This window comes from Harpia harpyja, chromosome 22 (genome assembly GCF_026419915.1).
Source record: "Harpia harpyja isolate bHarHar1 chromosome 22, bHarHar1 primary haplotype, whole genome shotgun sequence".
Taxonomy (NCBI): Eukaryota; Metazoa; Chordata; class Aves; order Accipitriformes; family Accipitridae; genus Harpia; species Harpia harpyja.
Genome location: NC_068961.1, coordinates 15,403,901 through 15,424,554, shown reverse-complemented (window position 1 = coordinate 15,424,554; position 20,654 = coordinate 15,403,901). Strand labels below are relative to the sequence as shown.

General features: G+C 41.1%; 1 protein-coding gene across 1 annotated transcript in view; it reads left to right on the top strand.

Annotated features, from left to right (window-relative positions):
- Positions 1-15,425, top strand: part of RFX8 (regulatory factor X8) — a 28,821-nt gene extending 13,396 nt beyond the window's left edge. The window contains exons 6-15 of the mRNA XM_052773940.1: positions 107-170; positions 1,184-1,318; positions 1,404-1,481; positions 2,003-2,116; positions 2,770-2,920; positions 4,363-4,421; positions 8,643-8,799; positions 10,400-10,494; positions 11,677-11,791; positions 15,139-15,425. Of these exons, the coding sequence (XP_052629900.1) occupies positions 107-170; positions 1,184-1,318; positions 1,404-1,481; positions 2,003-2,116; positions 2,770-2,920; positions 4,363-4,421; positions 8,643-8,799; positions 10,400-10,494; positions 11,677-11,791; positions 15,139-15,398 (1,228 nt within the window). The 3' untranslated portion in view covers positions 15,399-15,425. The remainder of the gene's footprint in view (positions 1-106; positions 171-1,183; positions 1,319-1,403; positions 1,482-2,002; positions 2,117-2,769; positions 2,921-4,362; positions 4,422-8,642; positions 8,800-10,399; positions 10,495-11,676; positions 11,792-15,138) is intronic.
- The last annotated feature ends 5,229 nt before the right edge of the window (positions 15,426-20,654 follow it).

Here is a 20,654-nt window from a genome sequence, read left to right as displayed (position 1 = left end):
GCTTCAACCTAGTCCACTGTACCCAGTTTGAGCTCATTTTCTCACTAAATACAGAATAAATTGGTGGGTTTTTTAAAGGGTATTTCTCTTGTATATTTTACCACAGTGGAAACGTCTGCAGTTCTGGAGATGCACCTGGTTACAAGAGCAATAGCCAAAAAAAAAGAACAGTGAGTTTCAGAGACATCAGCCTTATAACAAAATGTCTATCTGTGTGTTTAATTAGAACTGCTATATACTATGTTCTGATAAAATACAGCTAACCCATCATCTTCTTCAAAATAATATTTGTCTACGTGATCCCACTAGACGCTTACTTCCCCCACTCCTCTTTCACCTGGTAGCTAAATATTTTTCTTGTCTTAACATCGGCTCAAATAATTTTATCTGTGCTGAGAGCGGAAATTGTGGCTGACAGCCCAGGTTTTGAATATTAGGGGAGTTAGTGGGGCACAGCCTTCCTTGCCCGAGGCCCACGGTAACAGACCCTCACGCTGGTGAGCCGGTGTCTTTTCAATGCTCTCAGACTTTATTGTCACGATAGGTATTTAAATACTAGGAAACGATTAAGAAAAAAGAGTGCAAGCCCTGCTCACTGAAAAGGGCAGATGCGAGGCTAACCTGTGGCCATTCTCCCCTAAGCCTGCTGTCACGGGACGGCTGGATACCGGGGTTGTTGGAAGTCAGCCCGCAGGGCATGAGCAAGAAACTTGTGTGGACCAAAGTGAGGAAAAAAGGAGAGGCTGGGTGTCTGTCTTATTTTTACGGAGCACTCGGGTGCAGTAATGAGTGCTCTGAAGTGGATGTAATGGCAGCTGATGAGAAATGCGCTGTCACCCCAACAGCAGAGCCAGCTATCTGCAGCCTTATTTAGAAGGTTACAACTGTGACATGAGTGCTATAGAAAAAATATGTGGAAGATATGTATGGCATTAAATATTCACTGGTTTTGAAAAGAAATTCATGTACTGTTTAGGATTTAAATATTTAGTCAGCCATGCTTGTTTCTTTCATGCAACCCTCTATTCTAAAAAAAAAGGACACACATTCCCCTGAAGAAATACATCTTATTAAAAAATCATGTTATACAATTTCGAGAAAGTACTTAATACCTTTAACAAAACTGACAAGATAATTGTGATCTTTTTTTTTTATTGTTCAAAATAAATTCTGATGCATTGAGAGCAAGAATTTGCACTGTTTTCCATCTGTCATTTATGTGAAGACTGAACAAGAGAGATTTCAGTACCCTTGGCCTGAATTCAACAGATTCTATCTTTTGGAGCAAGAGCTTGGCAAGAAATACCCCTATGAAATGGTACGTTCAAGTATTCGGTCAGCAAGCGAGTTAGCTCTTTGCCTGCGTGATCTTTTTGTACCCTCTTTTTGGTTACCTTCTCCAGGTTGTACTGCTTGCCAATGAGTACTACAGCCATTGTCAAGATATTTTACATATGGTGAGAAAGAGCGAGCTTGACAAGGTATGCCTTTGCTTTTATAACACTCATTCTGATGACAGCAAACAACTCTAAGGATAAAATTGTTTCTGTGTAGCTTGTTTATGTGATGGTTTGATCTACGGTAGATAATCATTTATAGACAAAAGGAGCATTCAGTCAAATTATTTGGGAATTCTTAATTAACGCAACATGCTCCGAGAATCTGAGTTTGTAGGCATATCCTGAGCACTGCTGGCACGTCAACAGGTCTGAGCCCAGCACAAAACACAAGGCCACGGACACATATCTTTCATTATATCCGCATATCCACAGCACAATTCTTTGTTTCTCTCCTCTTTCTTACACTGCCTTGCGAGGATCAGCTTGTTGCCCCAGGATGCTTCCACTTACGCTGGAGCCTGGCCAGCATGGGGCCAGGCAAAGACCCCAGCTCCACAGTCATTCTTTTGCTTCTGTGCTTACATGTGTTGTTTTACTGAATTACGCTTCACATTTTGCAAGTGTAAAATCTGTCTTAATTCATGAAGGACTTTGTGCGACAGGTGGAAGACTGTATCATGTCATTCTGGAGGTCTCTGCAGCCTGAAAGAATAGCACTGATGTCCTTGCCAGATGTATGCCAGCTGTTCAAAAGCTATGACAGGCAGCTATTCAAGGTACTGTAGACACACTTGTTTGTTGGAATGATGTTGTTATGTGTCTGTGTCTTTCTGGTAGTTCTACCTGAGGAGAAGGGCCAGCTGTTCGTTGTGTGCCGTACAATGGGATTTTCATTCCTACTTCAAGTCTGTTCTTTGGCTTCTTCTGAGACAGCACAGTATGGATTTTGAAAGGAGCCAGTGGAATTTGAGATAACTTCCATTTTGCTGCTACATATTCCTTTGAAAGTCCCTAATGCCAATGGAGTATGCTGTTATAAATGTGGTCTGTGGTTCTGGCATGAGGTTATGTGACTGAAATTTCGACTGGTAGCTGTTCTCCAAATTACAAGAGTTGTTTTTTCCATTGAGAACACTACTGCATTTCTCTGTGACATTCCACATAGAAATATGCAGTTTTCTGATCAAAATAATTTGCTTCTTATTTAAAGCAGCTCATTAAGTAGTGTCTAGTAATTAATTCAGGAAATGACATTTATTGTCAGGATCTTTTTCCTTCTGCTAACAAATGTAGCTTAGTTATTGCTTAATTGGAAGAAAAAAACAGGCTGCTTTACATTTACACTTAAACCATTAACACAATTTTGTTTCATGCTGCTGTAAATATCTGTAGTACACCAATCGTGCAGCTCCGTGAATTTGTATTCTAGGAGATGGAGAACATCCTACTTCATGATTTCCTGGAGGAGATGCCTGTGCAACACATGAAGTCAATCAGATTGTTCAGTAAAAATGTTGAACTTTGGCTGCTTAATGCTTTGGGAGGGTTTCCATTACCACTCCAAACATCCAAATCTGAAGGTATGTTTGAGTAATAGAGAGATTTTCATAAAATAATCTTTGCTTAAACTGCAGAGAAGATTGTGTTACAAGACTCTTACAAAAAGTATTTTAAAAACTTTTTTAGCTGATGTAACTTCAATAGTAGTGAGGGCTAGAGTTAGTTGGAATACAGTTAAAAATAGTCTCAGATAACGTGTGAGAACAAATTTAAGCCAAAATTATTCCCAATTCATGGTAAATTAAACTGCACCTGAATCTTTTTAAAGAGCTGTCTCTTGTCATGACCACTTTGGCTGTGTAGATGATTGAATAATACGCAGTCTGCCCTCTGAAATTTAGGTGTTGTTCTGTCTCTTCACCTTGCAAGTGGTTTTATGTAGATAAATTAATTAATGGCTATAGCACAGTTCAATATAAAGGGAAAAAAAGCCATAGTCCCATAGGGAAACTACGACTTTGTCATTAGAGGAGGATTTGAAAAAATCTGTACTATACAAAGGTGTGTGTGTTTCTAAATATGTACGTATATATGTACATATATATGATGCTGAAGATTCTGGCTAAAACATAACATTGCTCAGTTGCTCATTAAGTGAAGACCAACTCCTCAGTGGCAAAGCAGGGCTTCTGTGTAGACAAAAGATTGTATTAGCATTCATGTGCTCAAGGAATACTTGCAGAAAGTCTTAATTCTGGCATTTCTTGCATTTGAATGTTTGACACAACAAACTTAGCAGTGTGTTTTTAATATGTGTGTGCATGGAAGTATATGTAATTAATCAGTTGAGACCCCTTGTGTATACATTCTGGTCTTTCTGGTTTGTACAAACTTCAGGGAAACAGGAATTTTCACTTGAAAACCATTGCCCGTCTACAGAAGTTTGTAAGTTGCTTTATACTCGATTTTCCTGTAACTAAGAATCAGTTATTGTATATTTTATTCTTAAAAAGGATATTCTTGGACCATGCTTGTCATAATTACAACACATTATAAACAGGAGAAAATAAAATTAAAGAAACCAACTCCTATTAACAGTGCTGCAGAATTATAGTTGCATGAAGGCGGAAATGTAAACCCTCTGAACAAAATATAGGAGATAATTAACATTGTTTTCATTCACCTTAAACCATACATGTAGAAGAGTATTGGTCTTGATTAAGAAGTATTTAATGTAAAAAAATATTGGAAGTATTTTTCCTATGTGTCTATGGGCTAACAGATTTGCAGTGAAGGAAGAGCGATGACCTGGGCAGCTTCTGCTTGCCAGCTTTAAACTGCGAGGGCCCCCAGCCCAGCACAGCCCATAACACTGGCTCAGTGCCCCCACTGTGCCCTCCGTTAGCCTCCATACCTCCCCTAGGGATCTACTTTTAACTTAAAAGTTCTGCCTTCATTAACATCTTTTAGACTGTAAAATATTAATGATATGAAACATCTGCTGCTTCTTCTTCTTTAACAGAAGTTACAGTGTTTGTAAGAAGACTCAGGAGAAAGACAGACCTTTCTAACATGGCCAAGGTATGTTCCAGAACCCGTGAAACAAAAAAACTGGGCATCCCATCCACTCAAGCAGTTTGGACTATTTATGAGATGCTCCACTGTAGGACAACAGCAGCAGCAGAGGTGTTCTTAGCTGTACACTGACCATGGTGCAAACCATGCTCACCCTCCTCCCCATCTCTTCCCACACCATAAGTATGCTGAGGGGGCCTTTTGCTCCTTCTGGATTCTGCGAAAGCCTCTGAGACATGGTCAGTGGTCCCCCATGGAGAGGAGAACACAGTAGCTGGAAGGGTCAGATGACAGTTTCCAGTATCTTTGCCCAACCGTGCCAAAGCCAGTCAGATAGCACATGCTGGAGTTATTCTAAAATTGGTTTTACACAGCATCCTGACCACCCTCTCTGACACGTGCCGCAGCAGCCTGCGCAAGGGAAATCACTAATACTCCGGCTGCAGTGAAGCTGCGTGATCGAGGAGCAAGCCATGAAGTCTTGAAGGGCACAAGACCCTCACCTTTTTCATGGATCCCAGGGATCAGCTGGCAAAATCTTCTCCATCCTCTGACCGGACAGTGTTGGAAGGAGCGCTGCAGGGTAATATCTTCTGAACTTTTGTCCTCAGGGTCATCCCTCAGACTGGCTTTTTTCCTTGGGAAGAAAGAGACAAAAATCTCTCTAAAAATTAATATCTCTGCTTTTTGCTCTACAGTATCATTCTTCTCAGCTACAGAGGTGCCTCCAGGAGCTGCATTTGTAACCCTTTGAACACTGCAAAGTAAATTGTTTCATTCAGTGCTGCATTATTATGAGGGGCTGTACCCTCCCTGCAGCATTCCTTCCATTGGTGTCCATGGATACTTCCAAAACCTTGGGGTTTGAGGTGGTCCGGGCCACAACAGAAGAGATAGGTCATGAATGGGAAAGAAAGCAGAATAGAACAGGTGGTACATTCTCTCCTCTCCTTCAAGCAGCAAGTACAAGATTTTCCCAACATGCCGCCTGGCTTAAATCACTACACTGTGTCTCCACAATAAAGGGGAGGAAGGAAGGGACTGTGGCTTCTTGGACTGCACAGCAGTGCCATGTTCTTCCTTAATAAACGTGGCTTTTCTTTATGGGAAAGCTTCATCACCAGCAGCATACAAAAACATATACCCCACTGTAAAAATGTTTATAAAAACAGAAAATAATGCACAAATATGCATAGGTGTGCTACCACAGGCAAAAGGTTGACTTCTGTGAAGTGCTGAGCACTCACAGCTCCCATTTACTGCAGCAGCCCTTGGAGATACTAAATACTTGAAAAGCTCAGCTTCATGTGCTTCTAAACAGTGCTTCTTATGCATTCAAGAACGTGATCCAGCAAGACCACAAGTGCCAACTATTCCCAGTCATTTGCGTTTGATTTGCATACTCAGACTTTACATCATCCTTCTTGTGCTCGAGCCATGATGTCAAGGGGCTGGTTGTACCTCCTTCCCTGCCTATTCCTAATGTGCGGAAAAGCTGCAGAGAGTCAACATTGGATTTACACCCTCAAGATGTAGGGCAAGAGAATTGCAGCCTAGCTGGGGGGAGCCTCTGGCTGCTCTCCATCCCCTTTACACTGTTTAACCGGCAAAGTGAACTTGGCAGACCTGAGAGTCGGGGTCAGATCTACACTTAGAGCTGAGCACATTCTGAGCCTGGTTCTTGTTCATGCTAATGAGCTCTTGGCACTGTTCTCACAAGTAGATGACGTCTGCACCTTCTCTAGAGCCTCTTTAAAATACAAGGAAAGGGCAAAGGAGTTCCAGTGTACCTGATGATTAGTCCCATCGGCAATTTAAAAACAATAGTTTCAATAAGTGAAATTATGTAAGTCTTGTAAATGAGCATCCCCATAGTCTTTCAGCGGTCACGTAGCCTCTATTACAACTTCTGTTACAGATCTTGCCAAAGCCATGGATACTGGGCTCCAGCAAAACAGGGTAGGAGACAAATACCAGCTAAAACTTCTCCTGCAAATGCAGCCCCCTGTCCAACGCACACCAGAAGATGGTTAGCTGAACACCGCAGGTGTTTAAAATTTTCAGCTTGTGAGAAACATGCAGATGCTTCACAGGGAGGTGGAGGTCCCTCAGAAAGGACTGCTGAGTGCTTTAGTCAGTCAGACCTGATCGCAGGCTTGTGAGGACTTGTGTCCCATTTCCCCTGGTGACCCTCGTCAGATGCTCACGTGAAGCGGGTATGAGTAGAGCAAGTGATACCTCACTCCTCCTCCATTGTACTCCCCTGCCTTCTAGCAATCTGAGATGAAGGTTATACCCACATCTTGGCATTTAATAGCTTAATTTTGGCATCCACAACATCTTGGGGTAGTGAGTTCCCGGGTTTGATAATTTGTTGTGTGAAAAAATACTTTATTATTTTAAAATTTCTACCCTTCTTCATGCAATTCTCCCTGCAAACCTCCATCACATCCTTCCTCAGTCATTTCTATCCAAAGCTGAAGTTTATCTCATCTTCTCACATAGGAGTCATTTGATATTTCTAATCATCCTTCTCCATTTTCTCTGTCTAAAAACACACCTGGAATTTCAGATAGAGACTGATGGTCAAAGCAGGGAGACTGCTCCCAATGAGAAGAAGTACTACAGAGGAGCTCTGCAGCTGCAGCTTCTGAACGGTGTAACCACACCGGCCCTTGTAGAGTACTTTGCAATACTTTAGCCACCTGGTGAGAAAAAAGGAACAATTTTGGCAGGGTCAGCATTCAAAAGAAGAAAAAAAAAAAGTAACTTTCCCATCACGTGTAGATAAAGCAGGCTGACAGCTGCTACTCCCTGGACATGCAGAAGTAATTAGAGCATAAAAAGGTGCAAATTCCCTGCGAGAAAGGAATGTGAATATGATGCTTGTCATTTCCTGGGGCTGATTCCTGCCTCTGGTAAGCTGTATTTAAGTGTTGTCAGAGCTGGCGCTCAGTCATTTAGAGAATTATATTTAGTATAGTGAAGTGCAATGGCTAAAGGGACCAATCTAAAATACTGGGGCACGGAGCCAGGTGCTAGCAGCGTACTGAAGATACTGACCCTGGTAGTTCCCAGCCTTTGGGTCGTGTGTTCGTGTTGCAAGATGCAGGTCTTCTTCTGACGCTGGGAACTCCAAGTAAAATACGAAAAAATACTTTAACTTACCTGAAGGGAATTACCGAGTGAGAATCAGAGTGCTTTTGGTATTTCAGTAAAGCTAGCAGAATGATGAAAAAGAAAAATGGCCAGGTTGGGGATTATGTTTGCAAACAAATGGGCAGCTGCATTCACTGCTGTTTGTGGGGTCATTGTAAGCACCTGGTGAATGGGATTTGCTACAGTGTTTATGATTCCTGAAGTTCTTCCGAATTTTACAAAAACTATTTTTTCCTCTGGAAGGCCAAACTGGACATGGATTATTCATATAAAAGCCCGAAATTCAACAAAGGCTTTAAGTTCTTGCTAACTTCAGTATAGAAGTGAGAGGCTAAATGTATGGATTAACAAATTTTAACAGATTCAGGTTTAATTTCCTTCACTGTTTTCATCATTTCATCAAGAATCTGAAGCAATACTGTGTGATATTAGCAATTAATTAAAAAAAAGTGAAGAGATCAGGATCAAATGTTAGGCTGAAAATTGTTTGCAAAATCTATGTGAGTAATACTTTTGGGGACAAATATGAAGCCAGATTCATTCACAAATGACTCATAAGCAGATAAATGGGATAAAATCCCAACTAATATTATTTTAACTAATACCATATTTCTAATGTTATTTTTACATTCCTAAAGGTTTGGGCAACTTGAGAAAACTTGCCTTTGAATTTCATGGAAACATGTACTAAGGATAGGTAACACTGAGGGAAAGTTGGCCCTGATACACCATTCCACGTTTTAGACAAAATACCATTACTTGGCGTAACTAAATAACTCTAGGCGAAACCAAGTGCCCAGGCAATTGCCCAGATACTTCAAGCATGTTAGCCTTGTCTGCTCCACCACAGACAATGACACAGAGTGTCATTGAGAAGAATATCTCCAGAACACAAAACTCTTGAAGACAACTTAAGATTCATCTCCTTTGATTTTTTTTTTTTTTTAATTTTTTTTTCCAGTTCAGAGACTGGTTATATAAAGTCTAGTATTGAATAAGGGAAGCTGTTTGACCGAGCTAAGGCCTTGAGAAAATGAAAGGCATTAACTGTTTTCTTATTATGTGTAGACAATGAGAACAGTCTTGACCAGCAACAGCAAAGTCACTGTTCTGCGATCAGACTTGCATGCTGTCATCGATCAGGGATTTCTGGATGTGCCTGGAAACCTCTTTCAAAAGGAGTTTAGGAGTCCGGAGGAGCTGCAGAGCGACATAGAACTCAAATGTAATATTTTTTTTTGCTTTATTTTGTCTATCCGCTTAAGCCCTTGCTTGGTATTGTTAAAGCTCCAGTGTTTCCTCTTGTTTATTCATGGCATCTGCCCTAATGGGAATTACAGTCTTGCTGTAACCCGAAGTGCTGGAAAAGAGCCAATAAAATTGAGAATGGAGCATGTAATATTATCCTTCTAACTTTAAAGGTTAAGAATGAAAGGCTTTCCATTCCGACTCTCTCTTAAAGCTTTCTGTGGCAGCAGGAGTAGGGTTTGTGTTACTAAATTATATATCTTCTAGAAAAAGTTTGACAAACAGGGATATTAATTTTTTATTGTTTTCTTTGACAAAAAAAGAAGTTTTCAAGCATTGCATTTCACTTTTTCCTCTGTTATTAATCAAAGTACACAAAATCATTTCTTGTGGCCAGATTTTAACACATTGTATGCTGACCTGGACGATGACTTGGCCTTTCAGCTTTCGTGTTCTTTCGCTGTATTGTGGCCTGTGGGATCAATGTTATGCTGTAAACAATAAAATACATTGTATTGTATGCAGCCATGACATAATGCATTTGCCAGCTTAATGAAAAGGGATGGGAACATAACAGCAAGTTAATTTTTAGATTAATGGGCTTCCATTTAAATTATTAGCAAGAGACGGGCACGTTGGACTAGGCTGTGCACAGAACTGACGGGGGAGAACCTCAGCTCTTTGTTCCTGGCCCATCACCGACTCGCTCGCTGACAAGGGATGTGCCACGGCCTTTCCGTGACTGCTTTCAGTGGGAATAATAAGTTGCCTTCTTCACAGAACCATCAGGAGAACCATTTAAATAATATTCATATACATCTTAAAAATCAAAACCACTGCGCAGAATGCTCTTATTACATTTGCTCATTATATTAATATATATTAATGTTACATGAATATAATGATATAACTCTTTCCAAGGTGGATTTATTCCATTCTCTGTTTTCATTGCTTTTCCAAACTGTTATTTATAATAAGCAAGGTTTCACAGACCCTATCCATATGCCTTCTTGAAGGAAGATGTCTCAGTTAGAAGGGTATAAATTCAGAGAGGTGTCATAGTGATGATGTACCTTTTGGCACCGGGTGGTAAGTTCCAATCTTTTGGGGGAACAGCTGCGCTGATATGTGGCAATATTATCTATATCTCTGTTGGTCTACAGAATATTCTGCGTTTTCTGTTATTGTTTTAAAACTTTTTTCCCCCTCAACAGGTAAACCATGATTTTTTTTTTTTCTCAACTGCATAAAATCTCAGAGAAGTAAATTGATATTGCATATAACCAAATTCCAGCTTTCACATTGGAAATGTTTATTCTTGCCACCTTTGCCATGATGACTAGGTCAGTGCAGGTATGGTGGAAATGGACAGAAACATAAATTCTGACTGATTTTGAAGTACGGCACTATTCCTCACTAAAGGAATAGTATAATTATATTAATCAAAATGCTATAAACAGATGTCTTAATATATTTTTAGCTAAAGAGATAAGAAAAAAAAAAGCTAAAAACTGCAGAAACAAACCAAAAAGCAAGCCAATCACTTCAAGTAATGATCTCCTTTCTATATTTCATAGGTTTGAACGACTTAATGTCTTTGCTGGCAGCTTCCACAGATATTCGGGTTCTCCTGAACTGTGTGTCTTCAAATCTTCAAGCTTTTATCATTCAGGTATAAAATTAATTTAATAATTTCAGAAAAGAAAGAGTGATCATATCATTTATCCTGCTACATGCTGACTGTCACTAGTCTGCAGGAGCTACATTGAACACTAGCAACCTGACCAGACTGCAGATTTGCTTAAATACAATTTATGCATGCTGCAGAAAAAGGGAGAATTAATTGGCATACAAAAATTCCATCTGTGCAAACAACTATGAGCATATTTCTGTGCCTATATCCACTCGGGCGGTTTCAGTATCTCCTCTCATTTCATAGACACATAACAATCCCTAATAAAGCAAAATTCAGAAGAAAAGTGTTGGTAAAAATGAAGAGAACACCTCATGATTCCCGAAATCATTGATTCACGAAACTGTTGACTTTTAGCAGGTGGGAGGAGAGTGATAATTTCTAGTAAAATGTCTCCAGCTCTGTGAAAGATTCAAGTATGATCATCCTCGCATATGAACCTTTCCATAGGTTACCAGCTCTACCACCCCTGTTCCATCACTGATTCAGAATTAGGGGTAGCTTCACGGTACTGCTGCATTCAGTTGGTTGCCAGACCAATTAACTCGGGTCTGGGCAGTGGTTAAAGTTTTTTGGATTTTTTTCCCCCTTTCTGAAGAAGCAGGGTAAACTCTACTTCTTTAGCTCGATTATTTCCTTTTTGGTTTTGGTTTTTGTTTTGTTTTGTTTTGTTTTTTTAATTAAGAATAGTACTTTGCAGTTCTCTGGTGCCTTCATCTCATAGAACCCTCAGCTACCTCATGGGGTGGTAGAGAGAAGATGGAGCTGGACTTTTCCTGGGGGTTCACAATTATAGGGCATAAGGCAATAGACACAAGTTGCAGCAAAGAAAATTTCCAATAGATAAAAAGAAAAAAAAAATTACCATGAGAGTAGTTAAGCACAGGAAGAGGTTACCCAGAAAGGCTGTGGAATCTCCATCCTAGAAGCATGCAGAACTTGGCTGGACAAGGCCTGAACTGAGCTGGCCATGCTTTGGACAAGGGGTTGGATTAGATGATGTCCAAAGATCCCTTTCAACCTAAGTTATTTTAGAATTCTAACAAAAAAACCTGTTTGTTCTACCTTTGTATGCAGTCTGTACAGGGAAATCGTCTGCAACACAATAAGGAATTCTTTTAACTGACTTTATCATAAAGCAATTTTTTTCTCTACCTGCAGCCAAGCAGGAGTAAAGAGGAGTTTAGAAAACTGGCATCAGATTTCCAGTTGAGATGGAACTTCCTCCTGAGCGCAGTAAGCAAGGCTATGACCCTCAACTACGCAGACAGTTTTGGTAAGTAGGAGCTTTGTGACTCTCGTCTGATACACCCCTCCGTGTCCTGAGGTGGCAGAGGCACCAGATCATTTCAACCGACAAAAATTCACGCTACAGTCCATAAGGGCATCACTTCTTCCTACTCCCTTCCTTGCATCAAGCAGCACCGTTCACCTGGGGATGTGGCTAGCCAGGTCAGGGAAATGAAAGGATTAGTTTTCAACCAGATCTGTTTTCTGATCCAAACTCTTAGGATGAGCAGAAGGGAGGAAAGTAGGAGCCTGCAGCTGGAGATGGTGGGAAGGGCAGGACTCCCTCTTTCGGCAGAAGCCATCATTTATCCGTGCAAATATGGGGAACAGCAGCCCGAGGAGTGAGCCTCCCTGTGTGATGGAGAGCTGGGGCCACTAATTTCCCAAACCATAAAAATTCCAGATCTCTCAAGTGGTAGCTCCCAGTCCTTCGGGTTCTTCCCGTATCATATAGCCAGAGCAGAGCCACTGCGCTAACTACTTGCCGAAAAGGCAGTTAGTTCTTCTGACAGCTATATGCTCCTTCTTTTTCCTTATGCCTTACGCTGACATAAGTGCTTGCCTAGCCAGAAGCAAGCCTGTTTAAGGTGTTCAACTGACTGAAAACTAGTCACTGCTTTAGCTGGGTTAGTTTTCTCTCTGGTTTAGGGCTCTGAGCTGTCAAGCATCAAATCCCTCATACACCAGTGCAAGGCAGAAGCAAAGGGACTGTGCAGTCACATTCACACAAAGTGGCTTGAAGTGGTACAACCACGTCTTGAATCAGTTCAGTCTCTTCCCTTTCTATATTGCATCAACCCTACCTGCATTTCTCTTCATTTGTAAAACCTTTCAGAGGCTCGCTCTCTATTATTCATTCTGCAGAAATGCACCATCTCCTGTGAGTAGCATCTGATCCCAAACTGTATGAACCGCTTTTTAAATTTTCAAAGGAGCACCTTCATATTTTTTCCTCTTCCTTTGGATAGGGCTTCACACAAATAGCCAAAGAAAACCTCATTATCTTCTTTGAAATTCCCCTTCAAAACCGTACTTTCATGTGTTTTCTACAAAGACATAACAAAGGGGTGTGTTAAGGTTGTTGCCTTTTGTATTCTTCAGTATTTTACCCCTGCTAATGTCTGTGTTTTGTGCATGTATGTGAGCACCCCTTTTCTGCATCTAGCTGCTACCTTTTGCCTTATATTTAGATTGAAAACTCTCTGGAGCGGGATCACAGTTTTGTTCTGTGTCTGCGAGGAACATAGCACAGTAGGATCCCTTGTCCATCAGCTGCTGCATTACAGTGATAATAAAATAATCATTCCTTTCTCTCTCTCCAGAGGAGTTCTGCACAAAACTCTCCAATGTTACATGCAATATTTTGGGCAATGAGGAAATTAAGAATGAATTCCAAGAACAGCACTGGAAGCATAATGTTTATTGAAATTCCCCACAATGATGAAATTCTCTTCCCTCTTTCCACCACAAGAAGAGTTTAATGAATTGCCTCCCTGTTCTGCAGCTGTCGGTGATTGGGGACACAACTGATGGAGAGCATCCCTTCCTCTGCTGAGCCTTCCTTAAACTAGTTACAAATGATATTTGCATCCCACTTATGACAGTCTTCCTACTATACTTCAGTAGCACTGAGATTGAACTTATTATCACATATGAGAGAGTTAAAAAATGTCTTTTAATCTTTCTCTGTGATGCTCCAATTAATTTGATCAGTATTATCTTCTTTCTTAATACCTTTGGTTCTTCAAGATGTTGGGCCATATGACCTAACAATGTCAACCCTTCTTTCCCATGCTTCTGTTCCGGTAGGATATTGAGTTTTAGAGGCCAAAGCTGAAGCCGTTTTGTTAACAAAGCCATCTGGTGTAAAAGTTCTGTACTCAGGGTCATTGCTTTTCAGAAATTTTTTAAATCTCAGCATTTCTTGCGGGAATGGTGGGCAGCCTGTAGGTCGAAATATGTAGCATCCACACTGAGGAAACAAAATTACTCAGGGAAATGTGTGAGCGTCATGTTAATGCAGTGTGCCTGCCCCCCAAAATCAACCACATACCAGTAACCAAACCCAAACTTACTCCTGTCTGGTGCACCTTGCCTTGGAGCTTGGCATGTCTGGCACACATAATATGCTGGCGTACTCACACCTCTGAATTTAGGATTGGCTTGTACCCTTTTCCAGCCCAGCCTCCACATGGGTGATGCCCAAGTGTGATCGGAGGAACCGTGCAGTTACCCCCCTGTAAGGCACGTCAGCTGGTCCAGCTCCATTTCCTTTACTGGTCTCCCTTTGGAGGCATTCAGGGATGCAAAGCTGAGCCACCCTGGCTGGACAGTGACCTGTGCGTTCCTCTTTAGAAAGCAAGCTGCTTCAACCTGCTACCTCTTCAAAACTGTGTCCCTCTCTATTATCCCAAGGGACAACTGGAGTGGTAGCTTTTGTTTCATGCTTAGTCTTATTGAACATATTGAAAACACCTGTAAGACTGTTAGAAACACTCATGGACTACTAGTGTCAGGTCTTTATAGTTTGAACTCCAAGTATAAAAGTCCCTTTCCTTGTCCCGTAGATAAACAAGTACTTCCACTTACTTTGCTGGAATTTGAAGATTCGCAAAAGGAGAAATGGCAGAAGCAGCAGCTTCTCAGACACATATAACATCAAAAGAGGCAGTAATTTTCATTTTTAAAGCTCTGTAAACCTTGGTCATTCATGTAAATTGTGGTATCTCCTTGTTGATGTCCATGTAAACACATTTTTGGGATGCAGAGGTTATGAATTGCTTGATGAATTCCTGTGCAGATTTATGGCATGGAAGAAGACTGACTCTTTACTGTAAGGGCTTTCAACCAAGGTATGATTCAAAAGTCAATGGCCTCAGTGAGTCTCTCCTGGCTTTTAGCTGTTATGCCCCCAAGCTGCAAGGTAGGCCATTTAATGTCATAGACACAAGACATACAGACATCTGTAGGAGGGTTTGCTTGGGAAGAGGTGGAATGATTTATCTGTCCAAGGGGAGAATGGGGATGATATGTGGTTGTTGATAAGCTTTGTAGTAGCAGTGAACGTGGGGAAGAACTTGAACAGGAAAGTGAATAAACACAAGGAGACTTTCCTCACTAGCTAAAATAAGGGGAAAAGGCTTTTGCTTATGTTTAAAATCTGCAGTTGGTGCCTATTTTGCTGTGATATTTGGAAGTATGTAATTTGATGAGTGCTAGTCTGCTACTTTGTCTAGCCCATTACTGTAATAAAGCCCTTCAAAAAAGAACACATCATGAAGATAAGCAAATGAAGAGGTTGTTAAAATTGTTTTTGTTTTTCTTTAAACCTAGGATCCTGGCATTTGTTTAATTTGCTACTCATGGATTTTGTGGCTCACATTTTCCTGTCCTATATAGAGGAGGATGGAGACGAAAGTTTCTGGGTCGCAAAGCAAAATGAGTCCCCTGTTCTGTGGGTTTATGACCCCAGCCATGTCTGGGGCTATTTTGCAGAGGAGCAACCTCAAGCCACTGCTCCACAGACAGCTCTTGTAACTTTGATGCAGAACCAGAGTAACTTCGGATTAAGCAACGTTTTTCCAGAGTTCTGAGTTGTTTGGTGGACACAGCCACAGCGAGCAAGGTGAAATAAACATTAACTTTAAAGAAAACTACCAAAAAAAAAAAACCCCCGAAAAGTTATAAATTGGGTAAATTGGGAGGGATCAGAAGGGGTGTGGTTGTTTAGGGGGTTTTATGTGTGTAAAGTAGAACTAATGAAATCCAGGTTTGCATGGAGCTGTGTCCAGTGTCACCTAAACCTGAAGCCACAAAGCACCTTCCACAGCCCCCACCTGCCCCGCAATCCTATCGAGGGATGGTCATCTCCATACCACCCACCTCCCCATCGCCACAGGTCCCTGAGTCTTTCCTTAGGTTTCCAGCAGACCTTGGGTGCTCCTCCAGATTCCCCAAGCACTGTCTGAGCACGAGCAGTGCCGTTCTGGTGGGTTGGGAGCAGCTTGTGGACTTGCTGACCAAACAGACTGCATGTATTTATGGATCAGAAGAGAGAGTGCATGGCGTGGTCTTTTCTCGCTGTTGGAAGCACCAAGAGGCTCGCTTTCCTCCACCTACCTGTTAGTTTTATCAAAAGATGCAGAAGCATGAAAACCTTAAGACATTTCTGTTCCACCAGACTTTCTCGCAGTCAGGCCACTGGTTCAAACTTACCAGCATAAGGGAAAGAAAACAAGATCGACTCCAAGCCTTCCTAGGCTGCAAGGCTAAATATAAGGACATATGGGAACATGGATCAAGCCTCTGTGCTTGAATTAGCCAAATTAGACATTCAGCTGTTTTCAGATTTCTCTTCCATGCAATAACAGCACTTGTCTTAAATCTTAGAGAACATTGTGTTTTCTGGAAAACAGTGCTGGACAAAAGTTAATGGCACCAAGACTCACAAAGAAAATTACGTTTTGAGAGTCATCCTGCGATGGTTATTTTACTGTTTATCCAGCACATCCCAAGATGTATTCAGTTTCCATAAACTAGGACCAGGACTGGAAACAGACCGTTTTAAAAACAACTTTATTAGTTACAAGGACCCTTGGAGGACCCCTGTTTTCAAATGTAAGATCTGCTAAAACTACCTCAACAATGAAAATTGGAGGGGAGAAAGAAGGCACAAAGGGGACAAATCAAGAATGATTTATACATGTGATAGGCATGTTTGACAGCTGTTGTTATTTTTCAAATGTAATCTAAGGACCCATCCTGCCATACCACCTTAACCTCAAAAACCAAACTGAGCTGGGTGCAGGCTATGAGCAAGGAATCTCTAAACCACCGATGGTCAGAAATTGGGAGATAAATGAATAGAAAGCTTACTCAGTACCTGCCCGGCTTCCTATGCTCTTTCACTCCGCTGCCTGTATGCGTTTTCGTATGGGCCGCTATGACCAACGCTCCTATGCGGGTGTCAGCAGACAAGGGTTTGACCCAGGTTTTGTCTGTATACGTGATGTGCCTGTAATTATGACTATCAGTTTTGCATATTTTGTACATGATCTCAAGAACCGAGCAAGGCTGGTTACAGTGAGGGATGAGGGGTGTCAGAGTAAGAGAAGAAGGGTATAAAACATGAAATGGGGAGTATGACGACTTGAGAGAAGGTATGGAGGAGGGAAGGAGACAGTGAAGGAGTGGGAGAGTGTAGGAAGAGCTTAGAGATTAATGATCCCAACAGCTGATGCATTCTACCAGTCCACGTGCAAGCTGCTGATAATGGTGGGATGAAAAAGAGATTCTAGTAAGAGCCTGCTGATGCTGTGGTTCAAGTGTTTGCAGTTTGTGAGGGAGCTGAAAAACTTGAACCTGCAGCTCTAAAGGGTTTCAGGAGCTGTGACAGAGTGAGCACTTCTGCCTACTTGTGTCCTTCAAACGGGTGGTAGCTCCCACCTCAACCGTTGCAGGCTCCTTCTTTTTGGGTGTCAATACTAATTCCACAGGTTGCTGAAAAACACAGCTGCCAAAAGCATCTCCATCACACACCGCTTTGTATCGCCATCTCTGTAGATCACCTGAATAGATTCCCATTGCCTGAGGATTTGTGTTCTGTGACTTCTGATCACCAAAAATCATCATCATGCTCCCAAGCAACCATCTGTCCCGGCTCCTGACTAATCCCCCTTCGGCCACAACTCGTTCTGCGGGGTATCCAAACCCTCAGCAGCCTTAGCAGCGTCCACCAGCCACGCTGCTGCTTCCTGGACCGCATTTCTGCTGCCTGACATATCGCCCTGTGCATCACGGGTATATTTCATAATTTTTCCTTTTAACTCCTTTACCTCATGCAGCCTCTGCAGCCCTCTGCAACCCAATGTCTTTCGTCAGCTCCCATCCTCCACTCCGTCCTCTGCCAACACCACCAACCTCCGTATCTTTTTAATCTTGTCCCACAAGGTATTTCTATGCCTTCTCTACAGCCTGTTATGCTTGGGAAAAAAATCTGTTCATCGCACCTCCACCCTCATCTCATTGAAATTAGTGCTAAAAACTCAGTTTTGCTATGAAACCCTGGAAAAACGAGAGGGAGGACTGGTTACAGAAATCAGAAAAGAATCTCCCCACCTTGCCCTGATATCAGCAGCATCAATATGTGTCTGTGGCTTAGCAGATCCCTTCATGATCTTTTAGTTGCCACCTTCATTCTTCCTCTTCCTTCCCCATCTGTTTTTGGTCCTCCAGTCCTAATTCATGCTGAATACAAATTACACTCCTCGGCAGAGAGACCATGTTTTTCCATTTATTTTGAACAGAACAGCACATTTCTCAATCTTTTTTTTAATATAATTCGAAGCATGAAAATAATTGTTAATACTCTTGAAAACAGAATACATTCCAAGTTGGTGACATCTCCCGAGGAAAACATTATTTTTATATGAAAAAAATGTAGAAGGCGGGGAGCGAGACAATCCAGGATTTGAACACACATTTGAACACAGGGGAGCGTGGCAGATGAAATGCTATATAGCCAAATGCACGTGGTATGAACTAAGAATTGTTGAAACCGGTGGCAGTAACGAAGGTGCTCTGAGTGAGCCGTAATCTGTAACAGTGCAGCTCAGAGAGCATTGGCCAGATCTTTATTTCTTATCACAGAGCTTGCAGTTGCTTTCTCTCAGCACGAATAGCATTTTTTCATCTAGAAAATCCCATTCTAGGCTTCCTCTCTTTGTTCACTCGTTACCAAATTAAAATCCTATTAAACTGCACACCTGCAGTGGGTTTATCTGCAGAGCACCGTGCTGTAGCTTTTAATCCAATTCCACACCTCCGTAACACACAATATACTGCAAATCAGGGCGCGGAGAGACTGAGGTTACGCTGTTCGTAGCTCTGTTGGCAGAGAGCAAATCAAACACTTTGATTTGTTAAAAAGGGAGAAAAAATAAGGACATAGTTAACTACTTCACTTAAAGGAACGATAAGTGTTCATCTGAGTGGTCTGTATAATCCAGGTTACAGAGATCAAGTGAAATCATTAACTAAAATGATCAAAAAATGAGAGTAAAATCTTGACCCTGCTTAAATTCAGTGGCACAATTTCTGCTGATTTTAAGAAAGCCAGGATTTCAGGATGAAAAGCGGTCCCCATCAGGGAGAGAGACAGGCTGAGACTATTTGTTTTGAAAAAGAATAGGAGGCCTTAGAGCAGACATATAAAGTGTGAATGATGTATTAAAAAGTCGACGTGGTCTCCTATCAGACCTTTGCCACCCTATGAGGAAACCCAATGTGTATCTCCTCTTGTTGGGTTAATTGATGTAAAATAAGATTGGGTATCTGTAAAATAGCTCAGGTTCAGCAGAAAAGAACAGAGACGACTTTCTTATTCAATGAAGGGAGAAATAAATTATTTACAGTTCCTACAGTCAAAACATTTCCATGTTTCTTTTCTAATTTTCAGCTCATCCAGGTCATTTTGGAAGAGAGAATTACTAAAACGTTTACTGAGTTGGGTCTTTGAGTTGGAAGGGAAGTCATTCTTACTCAAAAATATGGACAGACACTTTTTTGCCTCTGATGAACAGCAAATCTTCAGAGAAAACCAGCCTCACTTGACAATTCTTTGTGCTAGACCATTCTTACTATTTGATACAACTTTAAGAAATACTGTTTTCGTTCTCTTAAATTTAAGATCTTGTTCTGGAAATACTAAATGCAAAACTGTGCTAACAACGGAGTTATTTTAAGTTGTCACGTGATTTGGTTGTTTGACTTTATTTGAATAAATCTTCAGAAGAAAAAGGTGAAATATTTGTGGTTTGGTTTTAGCTATTTCTTGTATTTTTTGTCGCCAGTAAAGCTGAAGGCCTACCTGAAGTCATTGTGGTAAATTTATCTGGAAGCTACAGAATAGATGACTGACTCTGCGTCAATGCTGCTTTGCATCTACCGTGCGTAATTTAAAAGTTATATTTATTGCATGTAGAACTTAGCACTAATTCCTATGTCTTGAGAAATTCCTGCCTTGTTGCGCATTTCTGCAGGATACAAGAGTCAGTATCTCACGTGTAATTCTATTAACTGAAATAAAATACGTAGTATATAATGTTATTGATTTGTTTATGTTAGAAACTAGGTTGTTTGAACTTGTTCTATAAGCAGAGTACAAGCAAAGACTCTTATAAGGAGAAACCCTGGAATAAGTTTGTATGAAACAGTAAATACAGAGTATGAAATTTGTATCTTGCGTGCATCAAATTGCACGAGGCAATTCCCTGAAACACCAGGGAGATTGGGTTTTTAAATATTTTTGAAGAGCACGTCTGCAGGGAGTTGACTGGTCCTGGCTGTTATTTCAAGAAGGGACAACTGCTTCGTTATTTTAAGAAGGGAGATTTCCTGAACTAGAGAAAAGCACTTGTCAGGAGCTTAGCAAGCTTTCATTCATTTGGATTTTAGAGATCTGCATTTATTTTCCACTTGCGTCTACGTTCTTCTGTCTCAGCTCAAGCACTGAAGTGGGAATCAATATTCAAAAGGGTGGTATTACAGCAGATGTAGACAGGGCCGTGTGCTAAAGGAAAAGGTAGTCATGTATTCAATTTTGCTGGTAAGATTACGAGTTTGGTGGAGGAATTACATACTCCGGGGAAGTATCTTCCCAGTCAGAAGAATTCATTTGGGCCTTAAGGCCCATTATACCCGTTTTCACTGTCCTTCAGGTTTTTATGGTGAAGATAAAAAACAAAGCAGGGGGTCTAGGAAAAAGATAAGCTAAAAATACTCAATATTTTCCAGTCCACTTTTATTTATAAAAGTTTACATTCTAGATTAGATATGCAGCATATTCTCAT